Consider the following 19,909-nt stretch of genomic DNA (forward strand, 5'->3'; position numbering starts at 1 on the left):
TAAACACTGAGCCACATCCCCAGCCTTTTTATTTTTTATTTTGAGACATGGTCTTACTAAGTTGTTTAGGGCCTCAGTAAGTTTCTGAGGCTACTAGGTCGCTGAGTTTTTTAATCATGAATGGAAATTGAATGTAATCAAACACTTCTTCTATATCTATGAAGATATTTATATAAATTTTTCTGGTTATGTGATGAATCATATTGATTACATTTTTAATGTTAAATCACCCTTTTATTCCTGGAACAAACCCAATAAGGTACTATTTTATTTGGGATTTCTGTATATATGGTAATGAAAGACATTGGGCTTCTACCTTTATTTCCACCTTCAATTTTGAGATGGATTTTTTTTTAGCCCCAACCTGACCCCTTTTTTATCCTATACATATATGGACTTGGTTAAACAGACTTTGCTTCTATTATTAGCTTAGGAAACTTTGCACAAACCCTCTGGCTTCAACCAATCATGAGTCAAATCCTGGTTTACCCCTCTACTGGCAGTGTGGTCCTCTGGCAAATTACAGACCTCTCTGAACCTACATCTTCTTCAATGAAATGAGACAGAGAAGCAAATTCACCAGTGCACAAAAAAGCACCTCGTACAAGTAGGTGCTCAGTAATTCCTATTTCTCTTCTTTCCATTGCTTAAAATCTTTTGAAAATAGAACATCAGCTTTCTTATTTGCAGACACAGCTGATAGAGTTCAGATTCAAACATGAAATATGTACTAGCAGAGTGGGAGAAGTCTTTTTTGTTGTTGTTACACTCAAACAAAAAAAAAAAAGCAAAGTTATTTACTGCTCCTGCTAAGCTTTTAAATACAAGCTCCTAGAGTTTTAAAATTAGATAAACATTGCTAGAATCTATCATCCAAAATGCTGCAGTTCCTTCCCTGGGGCTTTAAACTCAGGTGCTAATGATATATTAAACATTTGGAAGCTGTCCAGGAATATAGCCTCTTTCCCATATATAACAATGTTTATGTGGAAAAGTCAGCTTCGAAGAACACTTTTAAATAAAGTTCCCCTTTCTAGAAACACAATCCCAGTGTTACCTGTTAATTCATAATAACCCTTCAACCAGGCTATACAGGAGCGATGGGGATATGAGTTTGGGAGTGCCCTGAAATTATGCTCTTCGTCTCAGAGATGGGAATCAAGTAAATGCCTAGACTTTAGAGACATTCCAATAAATCAAGAATAAGAAGTTCAGAAAAAATTTGGCTTACAGGGCCAAGTCCAAAAACTCTGAAATATATGAGTATCAAGAGCTAGAAGGCACCATCCTGCTACACCTCCTGTTTTCCCCACCCCATGGTGACAGCCATGGGTGACATCAGAATGACCTCCTAACTAAATATAGACTTGACTCAAACTATGGATCCTTTGTAGAAAATGAAGGGCATGACCTTAAGTTCATCAAATCTATGGCAAATCTCAGCCCTGCAATTCAGTTCCTTCATCCACCACATGCTATGGTAACTGACCCACCTGGCAGGACCACTGTGAGAAGGAGGGACGTCAGCTAACACCTGTGAAGTGTAGGATGCAGGAAACAGGCTCAACAAATGGTGGCATGTGTGAAGACCGTGATCCTGATGAATGATGATGACAGCAATGACGTGGTGATGATGGCAGTGGTGACGAGGACAGCATCCCCAGCTTTGAAGGGAGGGGTGATGAAGGATCACCTGAATTCGACTTACAGAAACAGAAGGGGCAGCGCCAGCTGGCTCTTGTCCCATCCTCACAGTTATTTTAAGGATCCCTGGGCCCAGACACATGAAATTAGTTGGATGAGCCATGTCTCAATTTGGGTCCCCCCGAAAACAGAATCTGAGGCAAGGACTGCAGCTATAAACCCCAAAGCCATGCCCCGATTGACCCACTTCCTCTAGCCACACCATACCTACCTACAGTTACTACCCAGCTAGTTAATCCCTATTAGGGAATTAATGCACTGATTAGGTTAAGACTCTCTTAGCCCAGTTATTTCACATATAAACTTTCTTGCATTATCTCACACATGAGTTTTTGGGGGACACCTCATATCTAAGCCATAACACCTGCCTTTCCTGGATAAATAAAATATTAATATTAAAACAATAATTTGTTGATTCTTTTATGTACCAGGAACTGTGCCAAGTGTTTTTATATGGATTTCCTCTGTAACTCCATAACCACCTCAGTAGTTAGGGACTATAATTATTCCTATTTCACAGATAAGAAAACTGAGTCTTAGAGAACTTAGCAGGTTGTTCAAGGTTACACAGTTAGTAGATGATGGAAATAGGAATGCAAAGGTGGCCTTAAACCATAGGAGTTCTCCTTTGTCTTTCAAGACATTTGGGGGAAAAAATAAAGGACCAGTTAATGCAAGAACAACATGGATGAAACTCAAATTCATTACGCCAAGTTAAAGGAATCAGACTTTTAAATGCTAAATACTGTTTGAGTCCTTTTATGTTATATTCCTGAAAAGGCAAAATTACAGAGGCAAAGAATAAGACCAGAGGTTGCCAAGGGCTGAGGGTGGTGGGATGGGACTGATTACAAAAGTCACGAGGAGGGCTGGGGCTGGGGCTCAGTGGCAGAGTACTTGCCTGGCATGTGTGAGGCAGTGGGTTCGATTCTCAGCACTGCGTATACATATAAAATAAAGGTCTATCAACAACTAAAAAAATATTTTTTAAAAAGTCATGGAGATTTGGGGGAGTCATAGAGCTATTCTGTACCTCAATTGTGGCAGTGGCTACACAATTGTGTGCATTTGTGAAAACTTGCCAAGCTGTATATTAAAAAGAGAGAATTTAAAGTATACTTTTATTTTAAAATGGGAAATAAAGACAGAATGTAATTTTCCCCTGATTGACCCCAGCCACTGTTCAACTGTGGGAATGAAGGGGAGCAAAAGGCAAAATTGTAAAGACTTGTTAGCGGAGATGAGCTCAGGTGGGGGCTCGGGTTAGATTGCAAGGAGAAGAGTTCAGAGGGAGTTAGGCAAACGGTGAGTGCAGGTTGCTTTCCTGAAATGCCTGGGGGAGCAGGGAAGATCTGCTTCCGTGGAAAGAGAGCATTGGTGAAGTCGTGTTCATCCCAAATGAGAAAGCTGGAGCCTCTTTACTTAAAAGAGGAGCTCTTCAGTGGAAAAGAAATTGGAGGGCCACCTTACCCTCATATTTACCGTTTCTGGCACTCCTTGTGTCTTCAGGTAGACATGAGTTGCCTCTGTTTCCATTTCCCTTTGGCCTAAAGAACTTCCTTTAATATTTCATAGACAGCAGATGTGCTAGTAATAAATTCACTTAGCTTTCACTTATCAAAAAATGTTTTATTTTGCCCTCATAGTTGAAGAATATTTTTGCAAGGTAACAGAATTCTAGGGTGATGGGTTTATTTCTTTCAAATAGAGGTGTCACTTCCTCATCTTCTGGTTTGCCTTGTTTTTGGAGTGAGCAGTCTCATCTTTGTTCTCATTTTCATGTGTCTTTTATTGCTGCTGGTTGCTGTTAGGATTTTTGTCTTTATCAGTTTATGATATGCTTAAATGTCTTTTTTATTTTGTTGGGTTCTTTTAAGTGTAATTTTTTTTTTTTTACTTTTAACCAGTTTGGATCCATAGGTTGATATTTTTTCATCAAATTTGGGGAAATTTCAAGCATTGCTTATTCATATTTCTCCAACCCAATCTCTCTGTTCTCGCCTACAAGGACTCCATTCAAACTACTTACTTTTATTGCACAGGTCACTAGTAATACAGTTCAATTTTTTTTACGCTTTTTTTTTTCTCTGTACTTCATTTTGAATTGTTTATATCACCCAATCTTTCAGCTTACTGATGTTTTCCTTTGCTGTGTCCAAATACAGATATTATATTTTTCAGTTCTAGAATTTCCATTTGGGCTTTTAAAAAAGTTTCTATTTCTCTGCCAGAATTCCCCATCTGTTCATTCATCATGTCCATCTTTTCTTTAAATTTTTGAACATACTGATAATACCTGTTTTACAGCCCTGATATGTTATACCCAAATAACAGTCATCTCAGCAACTGTTAGCTGTTTTTTCTCTTGTTTTGGGTCACATTTTCTTCTATACATATTTATATTTTTTTCATTGCATGACGGACATTGTTAAGGCTACATTGTTGAGTATCTGGGCTTTTTTTTTTTCCTTTAAAGAATATGGAGTTCTGATCTGGCAGATGGTTAATTTACTGGTGGATCTGCTTGATTCCCTTTCAAGCCATGTGTTTCTAAATTTTGTTAGGCTAAGTCTAGAGTAGCCTTTACTCTAGTAAGTTGATTGCTAGGTTGTGGGTTTTCTAGGCTCTCAATTGAATGCCCAAGTGGTCAACAAAGCTTCTCTAGTGCAGATAGTTAGAAGTCCTATATCTCTAGCATTGTATCACCTCTGTGATCTCAACTCAGCTCTTAGCTCCCCAGTAGCTATTCTCTGTGTCAGCCCTTGTGGAGTCTCACCCTGCCCTGGGCAGCTTAGTGTTTGGTCAAAATTTTAAGGGAATGGCTATGCATATTTCTGAAGCTTCTTCACTAGGTAGCCCCTGCCTTTGGGGTACTCTAACCCATAAATCCTACCTACTTCAGCATCACCAAATGCCCACCCTTACCTCCTCAGCTCAGCCAGTTGCCCGTTCTCTTCTGTTCTCTGCTCTGCTCTACCGTCCTGCACTACAAACCAGAAAGTGTCCTGGCAGAAGTCCAGGGGTCATAGTCCTTTGCTGTCTGTTTTCTGACATCTGAAAACTTCGCATGTGTTTCTCAGTTTCACAGTTACTTCTGTCTACAGGAGTAAACCCAGCGCCATTTACTTCATCAGAGTCAGAAGCAGACGTGAAATGAACATCTGTAGATGTGGGGATTGTCTCTAAATAATGTTATCTTATTCTCTACTTCACATGGCCTTCAGGATGAAATAAGAAGTTTCTATTAAGATAGTCATACACCTTCCTGTTCCACCTGACTTACTGATCTCACTAGTCCTCATTTATCCTTTATAAACACACACACACACACACACACACACACACACACCCATGACCTACTACTCATAGTTCACATTGTACCTCTTCTTTTTCTAATGCCCCTGATTTTGCACCTACCTATCCTTCTGAAAAACAAAATTGCCTTTGCTCAATTCCCTATCTGTCTTGCTAACTTATACTTATCCTTCAGAATTTAACTCAGCTGTCATCTCCTCCAGGAGATGGTATCTCCTCTGTTACTATCATAGATAAATGTCCCCTTCTTTGTACTTTAATATTCCATTTGCGTTTATCAATGTTGTGTCATACACACACACAAACACAAACACAAACACACACACACACACACAAACTGTGTTGTAATACTTGTTATGACCTGTCCTTTACGTCCTTCAACTCATCCTCTAGATAACTTCTCAAAGGCAGGATTTTGGAGTTGCCGCAGCCTGGCAGAGATTTTGGCAGACATTTTATACAATGGGTCACATAATAAATATTTTAGAGTTTTCAGACCAGACATCTTCTGTGGTAACTACTCAACTTGGTCACTCTACCATGAAAGCAGCCATAAACAATACATAGATAATCTGTAAAATTCAAAACTTCATTGGAACGAAAACAGGCAGCTGTAACTTGATGATGTGTTGTTAGCAGAGTATTATACCAGTAAATGTTCACTGAATGAATCAGTAGAATAGATAGAATCTTATTACTGAAGACCTCTGAGGAACTGGAATAGAATGTAATCAGTTTCATAAGTGCAAGATTTTCCCAGGAATGAAAAAGTGACACTTGAGACCCAAGAGAAGAAAAAAAATGGTAGCTGAATGAAGAAAGAAAATCGAGGAATTTCTGGCCTCATTGACAGAGGTCCTCATGCAGAGTTTTTGCCATACTGGAAAGGGTTGGTCAGAGTGAGTCTCTACAGCAGCCAAGAGCAGGAAGACCCAGAGAGTAAGTCCAAACAGTGTCCTGGGCAGCACCTAGGGGCACACCCAGAGAAGCCAAGCTATATAGCCAAATCTAAAGCAGTGGAAGTTAGGCAGATACTGGGCCTGGGTCTAGGGTGAGGGTAACAAGGCCATGCAGGAAGTGAGATCCGGGACAACTTAGGAATAGCTCTGGAAGGTCCACAATATTTTTTTCGGGCCACATGGTGCATGGATGAGTTTATGAATGGGCTGACCTTGGCCTTCTCAGAAGATTTAAGTAACAAGGTCATCTACTAAGAGATAAAGCAGGAAGGTGAAGATAGAACTTAGAGGTTGGAGATCTATTTGGTGTAGTAAATTCCATTAGGACCCAAACCAAGGATAAACTGAGAGTGTAATGGGTGAGGCTGAGGTTGGACAATAGGAGGCTGCAGCAACCCAGTCAGTAAGGCTGCAGGACATTCTCCCATGGAGCACTATGAATGGAGATCAAGGAAATGAATGGGAAGCTATTTCAGGACTAAGGTTGGCAGGGGATTGCTGTCACTGGCCATGAAATCTGGGCAGTCACTGAACACCTGCTATATCAGTCGGGGTTCTTTATGGAAGCAGAACCAATAGGATGTGTTTGCACATATACAAAAATATTTATTATTAGGAATCGGCTCAACCAATTACAAAGACTGATAAGTTTGCAATAGGCAGTTAGCAAGCTGGCAACTGGAGACCAGTTTTGTGGTTTCAGTATAAGTCTGAAGGCCTGAGAACCAGTAGAATAGATCATGTATTTCTCACCTGAAGACCAAAAGGCTCAAGACTCAGGAAGAGCCAGTATTTCCACTTGAGTCCAAAAGCAGGGGGAGAAATGATGTCCCAGCCTGAAGGCCATCAGGCAGCAAGAACTCCCTTGTACTTGGGAAAGTCACTCTTAGTGTTCTATTCAGGTCTTCAACTGACCAGGTGGGGCCCGCCCACTCAGACAAAGAAATCTGTTTTATTCCACCTACTGATTCAAATGTTAGCTCTATCCAAAACGTCCTCACAGAATCTCCTGAATAATGTTTGACCAATGCCTGAATCCCTCACGCCCATCAAGTTGACACTTCAAATTAACCATCACACCTGCCACGTGAACGGCACATCTCACAGAATCCGCCTACTGTGCAACATCCCTCTTCCAACATCAGATGCGAGGCAGACATGGTTCTTCTTTGAAGAGTGATGACATTTTAGGCAACTTTGTGAACAATGGTCATTTAGCCCCAGTGATGACAATAGAAAAAAAATGTCAGGAAAGACATTACTATACATATATTTATGGTATTTCCATGGAGTCACTTTTTAGATAAATGTGCCTGGTTGAACATCAGCATCTCCAACTTGCATGTCTCATCATTTCGTCCTCCCAGATTCCCATTGCCTCTGTCCCATGTAAGCTTATCCAAGCTAGAGAGAGTTAACACCTAGACCCAGAAATGTAGAGGCCTCTAGAAGCAGTGAGGGGCATGCTAAGTCAAAGAGCTGTGTCCTTCCCTAAGAGACAAAGGGGTTGGTGCCAATCTGCTTCTCTGCCTGCTCTGGTTTAGATCTGGAATGTTCTCCAAAGGCTCATGTGTTAAAAGCTTGGTCCCTAATATAGCAATGTTCAAAGGAAAGTTTTTTACAACATGATTGGATCCTGAAGGCTCTGACTTCATGAATCCATTGAAGGGTTCATAATTGAGTAGATTATGGGGAGGTGGTGGAAATTGTAATGGATGTGATATAGTTGACAGGACTGAGTTCTTGGGAACTGTATCTTGTCCCCAGGAACCCTTTCCTCTCTCTCCCTCTCTCTCTCTCTCTCTCTCTCTCTCTTTCTCTCTCTCTCTCTCTGTCTCTCTCTCTCTCTCTCTCTCTTTCTGCTTCCTACATCCCACAGATACCAGCATCTTCACTTAACAACTTCTGTGATGTTGGATTAACTTACTTAACCTCCCCAAGTCCAAGTTTGCTCATGTAAAAAAAAAAAAATAAGAATGACGATAACATCAATATCAAAAGAGATTTCCTTTTGTGTCTAATACAAATCACATCCTTGGCACAGCATCTGGCACACAGTAAAGATCCAATACATGTTAGCCATTGTTATATCATTCTTACCAGAAGGAATCTTCTATCCTGTTTGCCCCTTCCCTAATGCCAAGGGCCATGATGGGCACTCAGCTGTCTCCACAACTGGTCCTGACCTTCTGTGTCATCTAATCTCTTTGTGGTCTAACTCTGGTCCACCAAATGTCTCTTTCATTTCCTGCTTTCCTAGAGAGGTAAAGGGAAAAGGGTGAGTGTTCTGGAATCAGAGAGACCTAGGTTTGAAACCCAGCTGTGCTCCTTCCCAATTCTGTGAGTTTGGATATGTTCCTTTGACTCTCTGGGCCTCAGTTCCCTCATCCAGAACATGAAGATAAGGTTGTCATGAGGATCACACAGGGAAGCACAGTCCTATGAGGCTTTGGGTCTTCTTATCTGAGCTGTTAATAGGATTCCTGCTGCTCCTGTCCCGCCCATCTTTCTCCCTGGCCCTGAACTCGCTTCCTTCTATTTCTCTGAATCTCTGGGAGNATATATATATATATATATATATATATATATATATATATATATATATATATATATAAAACTGAGGCTCTAAGAGATTAAATGACTGATGCATGATCACAGTTGGAGGCCTACAGACAAGTCTTCCAGCACTGGGTCTCCATGCCTTTCTTTCCTGTACAACTGTGCACCTGTGTGACTGCCACTCACCTGGCATCTATGCCCATTCTAATGTTGCAAATTTTTTCTCCATGGGTACCTTGTCCTCTCCAGGGAGGATGTATTCTTGTCTCTTCCTGTCATTGAGTACATTGCACATTCCTGTTATTTGGACAATGTCATTAAACGTGTTGAAATTTGAATGAATGTGTCATGTTGCAAAATCATTGTAGGAAACTAACAACTGTATTGTATTGTCATGAGAATCACACAGGAAAGCACAGTCCTGTGAGGCTTTGGGTCTTCTTATCTGAGCTGTTAATAGAATTCCTGCCATTCCTGTCCCACCCATCTTTCTCTAGAGGTTGAACTGGTACAATGAAATTTTATTCAAGAGTAAGAATCATGCCAGGTGTCATGGCGCACATCTATAATCCCAGCAACTTGGGAGGCTGAGGTAGGAAGATCATAAGTTCAAAGCCAGCTTCAGCAACTTAGGCCCTAAGAGATGTAGCGAGACCCTGTCTCAAAAAATGAAAAAGGGCTGAGGATGTGACTCAGTAATCAAGTGTCCCTGAGTTCAATCTCTGGTAAACCCCTGCACCCCCCCAAAAAAAAAATAGAGTAAGAACCATAAAGATAGACTCTGGTCTGGAGATACCTGCTTCTCTGTACTCAATTCCTTGGACTTTGATTCCTTGGATTTAGGGCATTAGGAATTAGCTGCTTCATTCCTGTACCCTGCATTCTTGTTCTGTAATAACCCTGACAAGCTAGATTGTAATTAATCTGCTATCCATCTGTTTCCCCCACGCCCAGTCTGAGAGTCCCTTCAGGGCAACTGCCATATCCTATTTTTGTCAGTGCCCATGGCCTGCCACTGTGCTTGGCACACAGTTAATGGAAGTTGAATGAATAAATCAGAAAGATCCATCTGGGCCCTTCCTCTGATCCCATGATGTGGTTCTTCCCATTGTCCTGCTTATCACATTCCATATTATGCATAATTTCTTATCTCTTATTCTGAATTAAGGACAGGTTTCAGGTTTCATTTATTTTTGAAGCCTCCCTAACAACCATGAAAGAAGGAAAACATAATTACTGAATTACTGAATTCTCTATTCTGGGCCAGTAGTGATTCCACCTACATGATCTCATTTTTAAATAACATCATTAATAACATATTTATCATAATAGGTCAATAAGGTAGGCATTATCATTCCTGAATTATAAAAGAGAGAGCTGAGACCCAGAGAAATAAAATAATGGAATCTGACCAAACTTACACAGCCAATAAGTGGCAATGCTAGGACTCGAACCCTGTATGTTGGCACTCAGACCAATGTCTTTTCCTTATTGCTCATGGTTTGTTTTAATAACACACAAGATAGCTGAGCCCTTTAACTTAGCAGTGGTCAGTTTCTCTGCTGCACGGAGACTTGAACTTCATCACATTGAATCAAATCTCTGCAAGTCTGCTCCCTGATCCTTGGAGCACACGTACTGCCACCTTCCCATTGGATTGCCTGGATGAGCTGCTTCTGGAAACATACGGAGCACCCCCAATGCCTCAGGCCCAGTGCTGAAGACGGACGCCCTCAGAGAGCTTAAGTCTAGGGGGACAACAGAATATACCAGTAATAGAAAATAGGATCTGTGGATGGAGAGACAGGGGAGAAGAACTCACATATGCCTGAGGTGGTCTTGGGAGGCTTCCAAGTAATTCATGAAGGAGGAATAAGTGTTGGCCAAGCCAAGTGAGAGGTGAGCACAGAGGAACAGCATGTGCCAAATCACTGAGGTGCAGAATTACAGGTAGGACAGGCCTAGAATAAGGGATATTTTTGTGTATAGCACAGGGGGTGCAAAAGATGATGAATCTGGTCTCCCTGTGTTCAAATCATGAGCCAAAGGTCAAAATAGGTTACCAGCCCTTGTTTCTACATAAGCTTGCTGTTAGCTTAGATGACAGTTTGGGACATTCTTTCGACCGAGGAAATGAATTAGAAAAGTAGCTGGCAGCATCTCCACCTGTGTTCTTTAGGTATATGTGGGATAAATATGAAGTTTGTATTTCTCTGATGTGAAATGATGAGAAATTGGGCAGACCCACAAAGGTGATGTCATCTGCTTGGGGTTGGGCTCCGTTGTCCTCAGTGGGCCAGAAGGGTGCAGCCTGGCTTTATGCCCATGTTCTTTTTTGGTTTTGTTATTCTTTGTAGGTATACATGACAGTAGAATGTATTTTGACATATTATACACTCATGAAGTTCAGCTTATTCTAATTAGGATCCATTCTGGTGGTTGAACATGATGTGGAGTTTCACTGGTTGTATATTCATATATGAACATAGGAAAGTTATGTACATTCATTCTGTCTTTCCTATTCCCATCCCTCTCCCTCCCCTTCAGTTCCCTTTGTCTAATCCAATGAACTTCCTTTCTTCCCTCCTGCCCCCTTATTGTGTGTTAGCATCTGCATGTGAGAGAGAACATTCAGTCTTTTGGTTTCTTGTTTGGGTTTTTTTTTTTTACAGGGGGAGGGATCTTATTTCACTTATTTCATGATAGTCTCCAGCTCCATCCATTTACCAGCAAAAGTCATAAAGTCATTCTTTTTATGGCTGAGTAATATTCCATTGTGTATAGGTACCACAATTTCTTTGTCCACTCCTATGTTGAAGGGCAACTAGGTTGGTTTCATAGCTTAGCTATTGTGAATTGAGCTGTTATAAACATTAATATGACTATGTCACTGTAGTATGCTAATTTTAAGTCCTTTGGGTATATCCCAAAGAGTGGGATAACTGAGTCTAATGGTGGTTCCATTTCAAGTTTTCTGAAGAATCTCCATATTGCATTCCAGAGTGGTTGCACCAATTTTCAGTCCCACCAGTGCCCCTGAAGCAGAAGGCCCTGGGGATAGCAATGGCAGCTATATAAACAAGACCTGTTAAGAATCATTTTTGTAGATGGGATGGGCAGGGTGGAATGAAGAGATCTGCCCATTCTGGGTGTCAGTGTGGTAAAACAAAAACATCAGTTGTTTCACCTAATTCAATTTTTTTTCCTTCAGTGTGCCAAAAATTTCTTTAGCTTAAGACTTTGTAAAACCAACCAAAGAATGCCTGAGAATTGAGCTGATCCTGTGATGAACTATACGTGACTTAGTCAATGATAAATATAGATGCATCCATATTTATTGCATGGAAAAACAAGTCCAATATGGTGTTGATGTTGACTATCAGCTCTTTCTTCCTTGCAAACTTGGATAAAATCCTCAAGTTCTGTCTCCTCATGCTCTTATGTTGAGCATTAATTCCCTCCTTCCATCCTGCTACAACAACCACCTCACATGAGCATCACCAGACCACTGTGGACCGGTCACTTCCACACGTCCTGTCTGTTCTATCCTTTGGATATGGCTAGCCTGCTTGCCCCTCATACTGCAGTTCATGCAAAAGCCAGATGAAGACTGCCACACTCAGTCCTGAGAATTGCTGCAGGCTGTTTCCACACACCCCTTAGCTTTTGCTCTTGCTCACCTCCCCATCTCTCCACTTCAGTTTTGCTCCCTCCAATGCATCCTCCAAGCTGCTGCCTGGATGATTTATCTAAAATTCAAATGCAATCATGTCCCTCCCCTGCTCACAGCCCTTCAGTGGTTTTCAGATCCTTTCAAATGACACCCAAATTCCTGAAGCATTTAGAGCAAGGCCATTCCTGAGCAGGCTCCTTTCTACCTCCCTGGCATCTTCTCCCAACTGTCCCCTTGACAGCTTGTGACACAGCAATGCTGAATTACTGATGACTCTCCAAACACACCATGTTATTTAGTGTTTCTGAGTCTGCCAGAAATAGCCTTTCCTCTCCAATCTGCCTTACAAATCTGATCAGCCTTTAAAATTCTCTTAACAGAGGCCCTCCCAGACAGAGGGCATCCTTGGGCTACCTCTCTGTCTTGTGCGGACACCTGCTATTAGCCTGTCTGCACATTCCCCAGACTTGCTTGTTCATAGGGACTGTGCACATCACTGAACAGCAGTGAGCCTAACACAGAATAGGTGCCTCCTCTGTGCCCCTTGACTTACTGTTCAGTTATCTCTTCTCCCCATCATTTGAGGGTTTCCTGTTTCAGGCACAGCCACACTGATATCTCTGCATCCCAACTGACTTTCCCAGGTCGAGCCAATCACTGGTCTGCGATCATTGGTGGATCCCACTCCAAGAATTATGTGCTGTGGGAGTATGGAGGCTACGCCAGCGAAGGTGTCAAACAAGTTGCAGAGCTGGGCTCTCCCGTGAAGATGGAGGAAGAAATTCGACAACAGGTAAGAACAGAATCATAGACTAACCAAAATCCAGGAATGCAGTAAAGCATCCCTTAGGTTTCTCATCCAGGTCCTGAAAATCTGCAGTACAATGGGCTAGAAGAAAACCTATGAAATGAGTTTGGGGTTCTGTGTTAAGGGGAAGATAGGTGACAAGTGCCCATGTTATTGTCTCGGGTTTTTCCTGACTTCATTCTGTGTTCCTCAGCCTGTGCTCCATGCTGCCGCTGTGGCCATTATTGGGATACCATGTCTCTGGTCTCCTGAGAGTCAAAGCAGTGATTTACAGTTTTTTTTTACTATGATCCTTAGGGGATGGGAATGATGCTCAAGCTGTCTAAGCCAAATTGTCACTTCTGAAAATAAACCGTGGTGTATTGGCACATGCTTTTTGCAACTGTGACTTGAGGTATTTATTTGATAAGTTAGCTGGTCATCAGTCATGATCACAGTGTGCTGAAGCCTTCTCTGTGTGCCCTGTGACATGGGCCCAGGAACTGCTGCAGGAGCTAGCCCCCAATCATCCCACCGAGAGCTAAGGGAGGAAAGGCCCATCTTGCCAACTTGTTTGGCTGAAAATGCCATTGTTCCTCATCAAGAGCCAATGTGTCTGACACGAGAGAGAGAGGGTGAGGTGAGACTCTTGGAAGAGGCGAGCAGTTTGTCAACAGCTGTGTACTGTGGAGAGGCAACAGCCTAGCTCCAGCTATGGCTGCCCACCAAAGCCCCTCCAGCCTGACAGAGCTCTGGGAGCAGCCCCATCTCACTGCCCACCAGGAGTTCTGGAGGAAAGAGGGAAGCAGCAAACCATGCTTTGGAAGTGGTCATCTCACAGCATGGTTACTGAGAGGCCATCCCTGTGCTCCTGTCTGACGTCTCCTGAAAACATGCAGGAGGCCCCTCACACATGGATGCCCCTATGACAAGATATGCAGGTGCTCAGAGGCCTTAGTGGTGCCAGGGCATGGGGACAGCTGAGACCTTCCCCTGGAAGCCCCTGTCATGACTCCAAGCTCTCCTCAAACCTTACTAAAATGAATGTAGCAAAGGTCGCTCTGACTCCCACTATAATCGCCAAAGAAATCCTTCTGGACCAAAGTTGAAAAATGCCCAAGAATGTGTTCCTTATTAATTTGATTTTAAGTCTTTTTTCTTGGGGGGAAAAATGTTTGACCAGATGTTTTAAGACTGCACGCTATTCATCAAAAGTTTGGCCATCTACCTACTCTGAGGTTCTGTGACTCAGGCTGCCGTGCCTAACAAGAGATGCCACTCCAGGCAGAGTCACAAGGGGTCCATATTGATGCTAGTCTGTCTGGCCTGTCATGGGTGAGACTCTCTTTCTGGGATATGGAGAGTCCACGTTCCTGGTTCTCAAGCTTGGAACTATGACCAATAGACTTGTCCAACTCTGTGATGTGGGGTATTGAAAACCATTTGTTACAAATAATAGTTGAAATACTAACGTTAAGGGGGGTGACTCAAAATAGAGTAGGGAGGAAGAGCATGAGAAGAAGATTACCACTAAATAGGGAAGAGAGGTAGGAGGGAATGGGAGAGAGAAGGGGAATTGCACGGAAGACGAAGGAGACCCTCATCGTTATACAAAATATATGTATGATGATGTGAGGGGGAAGAAAAAAAAGAGAGAGAAATGTGTCACAGTAGATTGGGTAGAGAGAGGTGATAGGAGGGGAGGGGGGGGGGATAGGAAGGGCAGCAGAATACAATAGACACTAGTTTTGCTCTATGTATATACGTGGCCATATAACCAATATGATCCTGCAACCTGTACTTGTGGAAAAATGAGAATTCATACCCCATTTGAATCAAATGTATGATATGTCAAGATCTTTGTATTGTCATGAGCAACTAATAAACAAAAAGAAATACTAAAGTTAACAAATAAATTAGATCAAGGTCAAGGGCATCTTCATAATAATGTCAGTCTCACTTATTGGCTGTCTTGGGAGTTTCTGGAGAGAAGAGAAGCATGCGGGATTCATACAAACCTAGGATTCCATTGCACTGATGAACACTGTCCTATGTCACAAGTATAAAAAGGTTGGAAACTCTGGGATGGGACCCTAGCCTTAGGAGAGTGTTCTTTGCTTGGGGTGATTCTCACCAGCATGCCTGGGGCTGGCCTGTACAGCACTCAGGCAGAGTCTGCCTATCCCAGCGGGCTATCGTCCCTGACACAAAGTCATATAATGGTAAGTTTAATTGTGGAGTCAACCCATGGGAAGGAGCAGCATGTGCCAGTGTCTATCACTACTGTGGAGGGTACTGGACATCTATTGTTAGCTCCCTGTACATCCAGTCTGACAGGACAATATTATTATCCCAGTTCTACAGATCAGGAAACCAAGGCCTGTTTAATTGCAGAAAATACCAGAACCCATGCCCAAGTCTGTCCATCTCCAAAGCCTATGCACAATACGAAAAGTATAATTTGTGGGGCTCAGTGCAGACACGGGGTTCCTTATTCAAACTTAAGAATTTCAAAATGGTGATGCTGCAAATTTCAAAGCATGGGGCCCAGGGAGACTGCACAGGTCATAACACCCACAAAGCCAGCCCTGCCTGTGCACCTTCCCTGCCCACTCCGCTGCCCTCCAGAGGAACTCCTCTCACCAGCCTCTGGATGGGACCTCTGCTAGCAGCACGTCAAGTTCCCAGCTCCTTGAAAAGTCAGCTGGGCAGAGTAATTTCAGGGGTCCCTTCACTTCTATACAATTCATGGCCCTGAATATTGTTCCCAACAAACACATGACTTGTACTTTTGTCTAAGTCAGGCAAGAAACAACATGAAAGGAAGCACGAATATGAATCCTCCTAGAATATAAAAGTGTCCTCGAGATACCAGGGGACTTGTTTGAAAACATCTACAAACTAACAGTGTTCTCAGCACTTAATACTTTATAGCCTACCAATGTTTCTATCAAAGAACTGGAGTCCAACTATGATGAAAATAAAAAGCCCTCTTTTCCCACAAAGGACTTTTATATGTTTACCAGCATTTCTTTTATTATAGACTTATCACTCATGGCAAGTTTCAAGGGCATTAAAAATCACAATAGGGATTGTTGGAGGTAAATTTTATGCTAATGGCTTTCAAAAGCAAATGAATAAAAATACTAATCCTATTAGTAGTAGAAAATTATGATACTATTGAGTATAAATCTTAATGTTAATACAACTGCAAAATGCCAAGAAAATTGATGAAAAACTATAGCAATTCTTGGCAGTAATGGTGCTGTGGCTGGAGAGGGTGGCCAGAGAGGGTGGGGGAGGGGCAGAACATGCACCCATTCTTAGGGAAATAGAGGTAATGCCTCCCGGTATAGCCATTGGGGCCTGGGAATTGGATATACTGAGCTGGGTTATTGGCCATTTGTGTTTTTTCTATTCTGACCATTTGCCTCCTTTTTAATTGGATGATTTGCTTTTTTGAGTTTCTTACGTATTCTGGATGCTAATTAATTGCAAGATGAATGGCTAGTGTTCCCTCCCATTTTTCCATAGGTCGTCTCCTCACACTCTTGATGGTTCCCTTAGCAGTGCAGAAGCTGTTGCATTTGCTGTAATCCCATTTGTCTATTTTTTTTTTCACTTTATTTCCTTTTGTGATCAGATCCCCAAAAATATTGCTGATCCCAATGCCTCAAAGTGTTTCCTCTGTGTTATCTTGTACTAGTTTCATAGTTTCAGGTCTTACATTGTGTTTTTTAACACATTTTTGATTAGTTCCTTTTAGAGATATATGACAGTAGAATCCATTTTGATATATTATCCAAGCAGGAATATATCTTATTCTAATTCAGTCCCCAGTACCTCTCCTTCCCCTTCCCTGTCCCCAACCCCTGCAGGGCCCTTCCGTCTATCGATCTTTCTACCATTTACACACAGTTATTTTTTTAATTAATTTCTTGTGATGTACAAGATGGTGGGAATCACTGTGGTGTGTTCATTTGTATGCACAGGAAAATTATGTCAGATTCATTACACTGTCTTTCCTTTTTCCACCTCCCTCCCTTCCCTTCATTCCCCTTTGTCTACTCCACTGAACTTCTAATCTCCCTTCTGCTTATTGTGGGTTAGTTTACGCATCTCAGAGAAAACATTCAACCTTTGGTTTGGGGTAGGATTAGCCTATTTCACTTAGCATGATGGTTTCCAGATCCTTCTACTTACCTGCAAATGTCATAAAATCTTACTTCTTTGTGGCTGAATGATACTCCATGGTGAATATGTACCACATTTTCTTTATCCATTCATCTGCTGATGGGCATCTGGGTTGGCTCCATTTTTAGTTGATTTTTGTACAGGGTCAGAAACAGGAGTCTGGATGGGACTGAGAGTGAAGGCAACCAGACACAGGAGGCAAATACTGAGTAGTCTATCATAAATGGAAGCCAAAAAAAGTAGACCTGGATGTAGACGAGTGATTGCTAGAGGCTGAGAAGGGGAGGAGAGCTGAGGGAGGCTGAATTTGATTAGTACACACTGTATACATGTTTCAAAATATTACACAGAATCCTATCAATACATTCAACTCATACATGTTAATCAAAAATAAAGCATTTTTTAAAAAGAAATACTGAGCTGTGGCTAGTCCGGCAGGACACAGATGGTTGGGTAATCCAAGGCAGGCAAAGCCACAGGAAATGAAGGGAAGGAGGAAGTGAGCAGATATATCCTCATGCTATGAAAATCCTTCTTCCTGCTAAGGCCTTCTGTACTTCAACAGGCACGTGTTTATGGCATATTCACCAGGTATTTGCCCTCAGCTGGATACTGGCCCAAGACAGAGCCCTATCCACCAGTTATGCACACTAGAAACCCAGGCGCCACCCTAGATCCTTCCATGCCCCAACTTCTGCTTCTCCTTTGACTTCAACCAGGTTGATTCAGGATCACCCCCCAATGCCCCCCGCCCCATCTAAGTACTCTCTCATGTTGCCTAAATTGCTGCTCTAGCCTCCCTGGTGTCCCTGCATCCAGTCCTCTTCCCATTAACCTCGGTGTCCAGACCCTTCTTTATAAAACACAAATCATGCCATGCCCCACATTAAGAAGTAAAGGCTTTGGGTGCAGTGGCGCTGGCTGTGATCCTAGCTACTGGATTACTGGGGCTAAAGCAGGAGGAGCACAAATTAGAGGCCAGCTGGGCAACTTAGAGAGACCCTGGTGTGAAATAAAATTTTAAAACAGGGCTGCAGTGTAGCTCAGGGGTAGAGTGCTTGCCTAGCCTGTGTGAGGCCCTCGGTGCAATCCTTAGTGCAGCACTTAAGACAGAAGAAAGAAAGAAAAAGAAAAAGAGAAGGCTCCTCTTTGACAGTAAGATAAAATCCAGCTCTTATAGCTTGAAAATGCTCCATGATCTGGCTTGTCTTTCTCTCCAATCTTATTTCTTGCTACAGCTCCAAGCTTTGTACAGGCAAAACGTCTTTCAGTCTCCCCCCAAAGCCTTACTCTTTTGCATCTGGGTGTCCTCTCAGCTGGGAACATCTTCCAGTTTATGTTATGATCTGCATGACGTTTACTCAGTTTCCCCGAACTCTGGATGATGAGGGGAGTAGAAATAAGAAATATAAGAAAGAAAGACAAGGACTCAATTAACATATAATAGTGGGGCATTGGTGGGTGAATCAGCCCTGGTGGGTTCTGATCTCTAACAAAGAGTGAGGGTTCATCTGGGTTCATTGGTGGGTGAATCAGCCCTGGTGGGTTCTGATTTCTAACAAAGAGTGAGGGTCCATCTGGTTTATTTTACAGGCAAAAAATATATATATAGCAAAAAGATTTATTGTGAGAAAAACCTCTTCAAGGTAAACAAGAAGCGAAGTCAAGCAGGGACAGGCTAATTGGAGCTCACCTACTTGCTTACGGTATCTTCTCCAGCTCTGGAAGCTGGCACCTCAAGGCTATTGAGCCCCCCCCATATTTCTTTCACCCCAGGGTAGCAGGCATCTGAATTCAAAGTTATGGAACCCATAGATTCCACACCAAGTATGGAATCTGCCCCAACAGCGGTGGCTACCTGCAAATGGGTGTATCTTTTGGTACCTTCGCATAGAAAGATTCCCACAAGGGGCAGTCTCACTGTCCAAGGCTACAGAGTTCAAAGCAGTGATTCGTTTGCCGCTCCCAACAAGTGTCCCTTCCCCTGGCGGACTCCTATTCATTCCTCAGGACTTGCTTCTGCCTGAGTCTTACATTAAACGGGTCCTTTGCCAGGGGCTCCCACAGCACCCTGAACTTCCTCTGTCACAGCCAACATCACATTTACCTGTCCTGGTTGGAAGTCTCTCCCTCCCCAGACTGTGAGAGCTGCCCTTCCCAGCACTGGCTCTCCTGAGCTGGGCATGTTTCTTGTGTGTAGAACTTTTTCATTCAGGGAGTTATAAATAGTTGAATGCACTAACTCCTCCATGGGATGACCGTACTGTAGGAGCTGGAGAGGCCGCAGTGATGGAGAAGACTCGGCCAGGAGCAGTGGTGCATGCCCTCTGGGTGCATCCCAGTGACCTAGAGGCTGAGGCAGGAGCCCAGGAGGTCCGGGCCAGCCTAGGTAACTTAGCAAGATCCTGGTTTTGGTACTGGGGATTGAACCTATGGGGCACATAACCCCTGAGCCCTATTCCCAGCCATTTTTAACTTTTTATCTTGAGACAGGGTCTCACTAATTTTCTTAGGGCTTCACAAAAGATGGGAGGGAGGGAGGAAAAAGAAAAAGAAAACTCTTCTGTTCATGAACCTGCATTCTGACAGAGACGAGGAAAACAACTATTTAAAAAAGAAATAAACATAAATAATATTAGTCGATTAGAAATTATGGTAAGTGAAAAGAGACCAACAGAAGTGATGGTAACATGCAGAGGGTGGGGAGGAGGAGGAGCC

General features: G+C 42.6%; 1 protein-coding gene across 1 annotated transcript in view; it reads left to right on the forward strand.

The window, feature by feature from the left end:
- The window catches only part of Spon1 (spondin 1), a 268,003-nt gene that overhangs the window by 143,993 nt on the left and 104,101 nt on the right, over positions 1-19,909 (forward strand). Inside the window, exon 6 of the mRNA XM_048788393.1 lies at positions 12,855-13,003. Within this exon, the coding sequence (XP_048644350.1) occupies positions 12,855-13,003 (149 nt within the window). The remainder of the gene's footprint in view (positions 1-12,854; positions 13,004-19,909) is intronic.

The sequence above is a fragment of the Marmota marmota genome, unplaced genomic scaffold (assembly GCF_001458135.2).
Source record: "Marmota marmota marmota unplaced genomic scaffold, marMar, whole genome shotgun sequence".
NCBI classification, from domain to species: domain Eukaryota; kingdom Metazoa; phylum Chordata; class Mammalia; order Rodentia; family Sciuridae; genus Marmota; species Marmota marmota.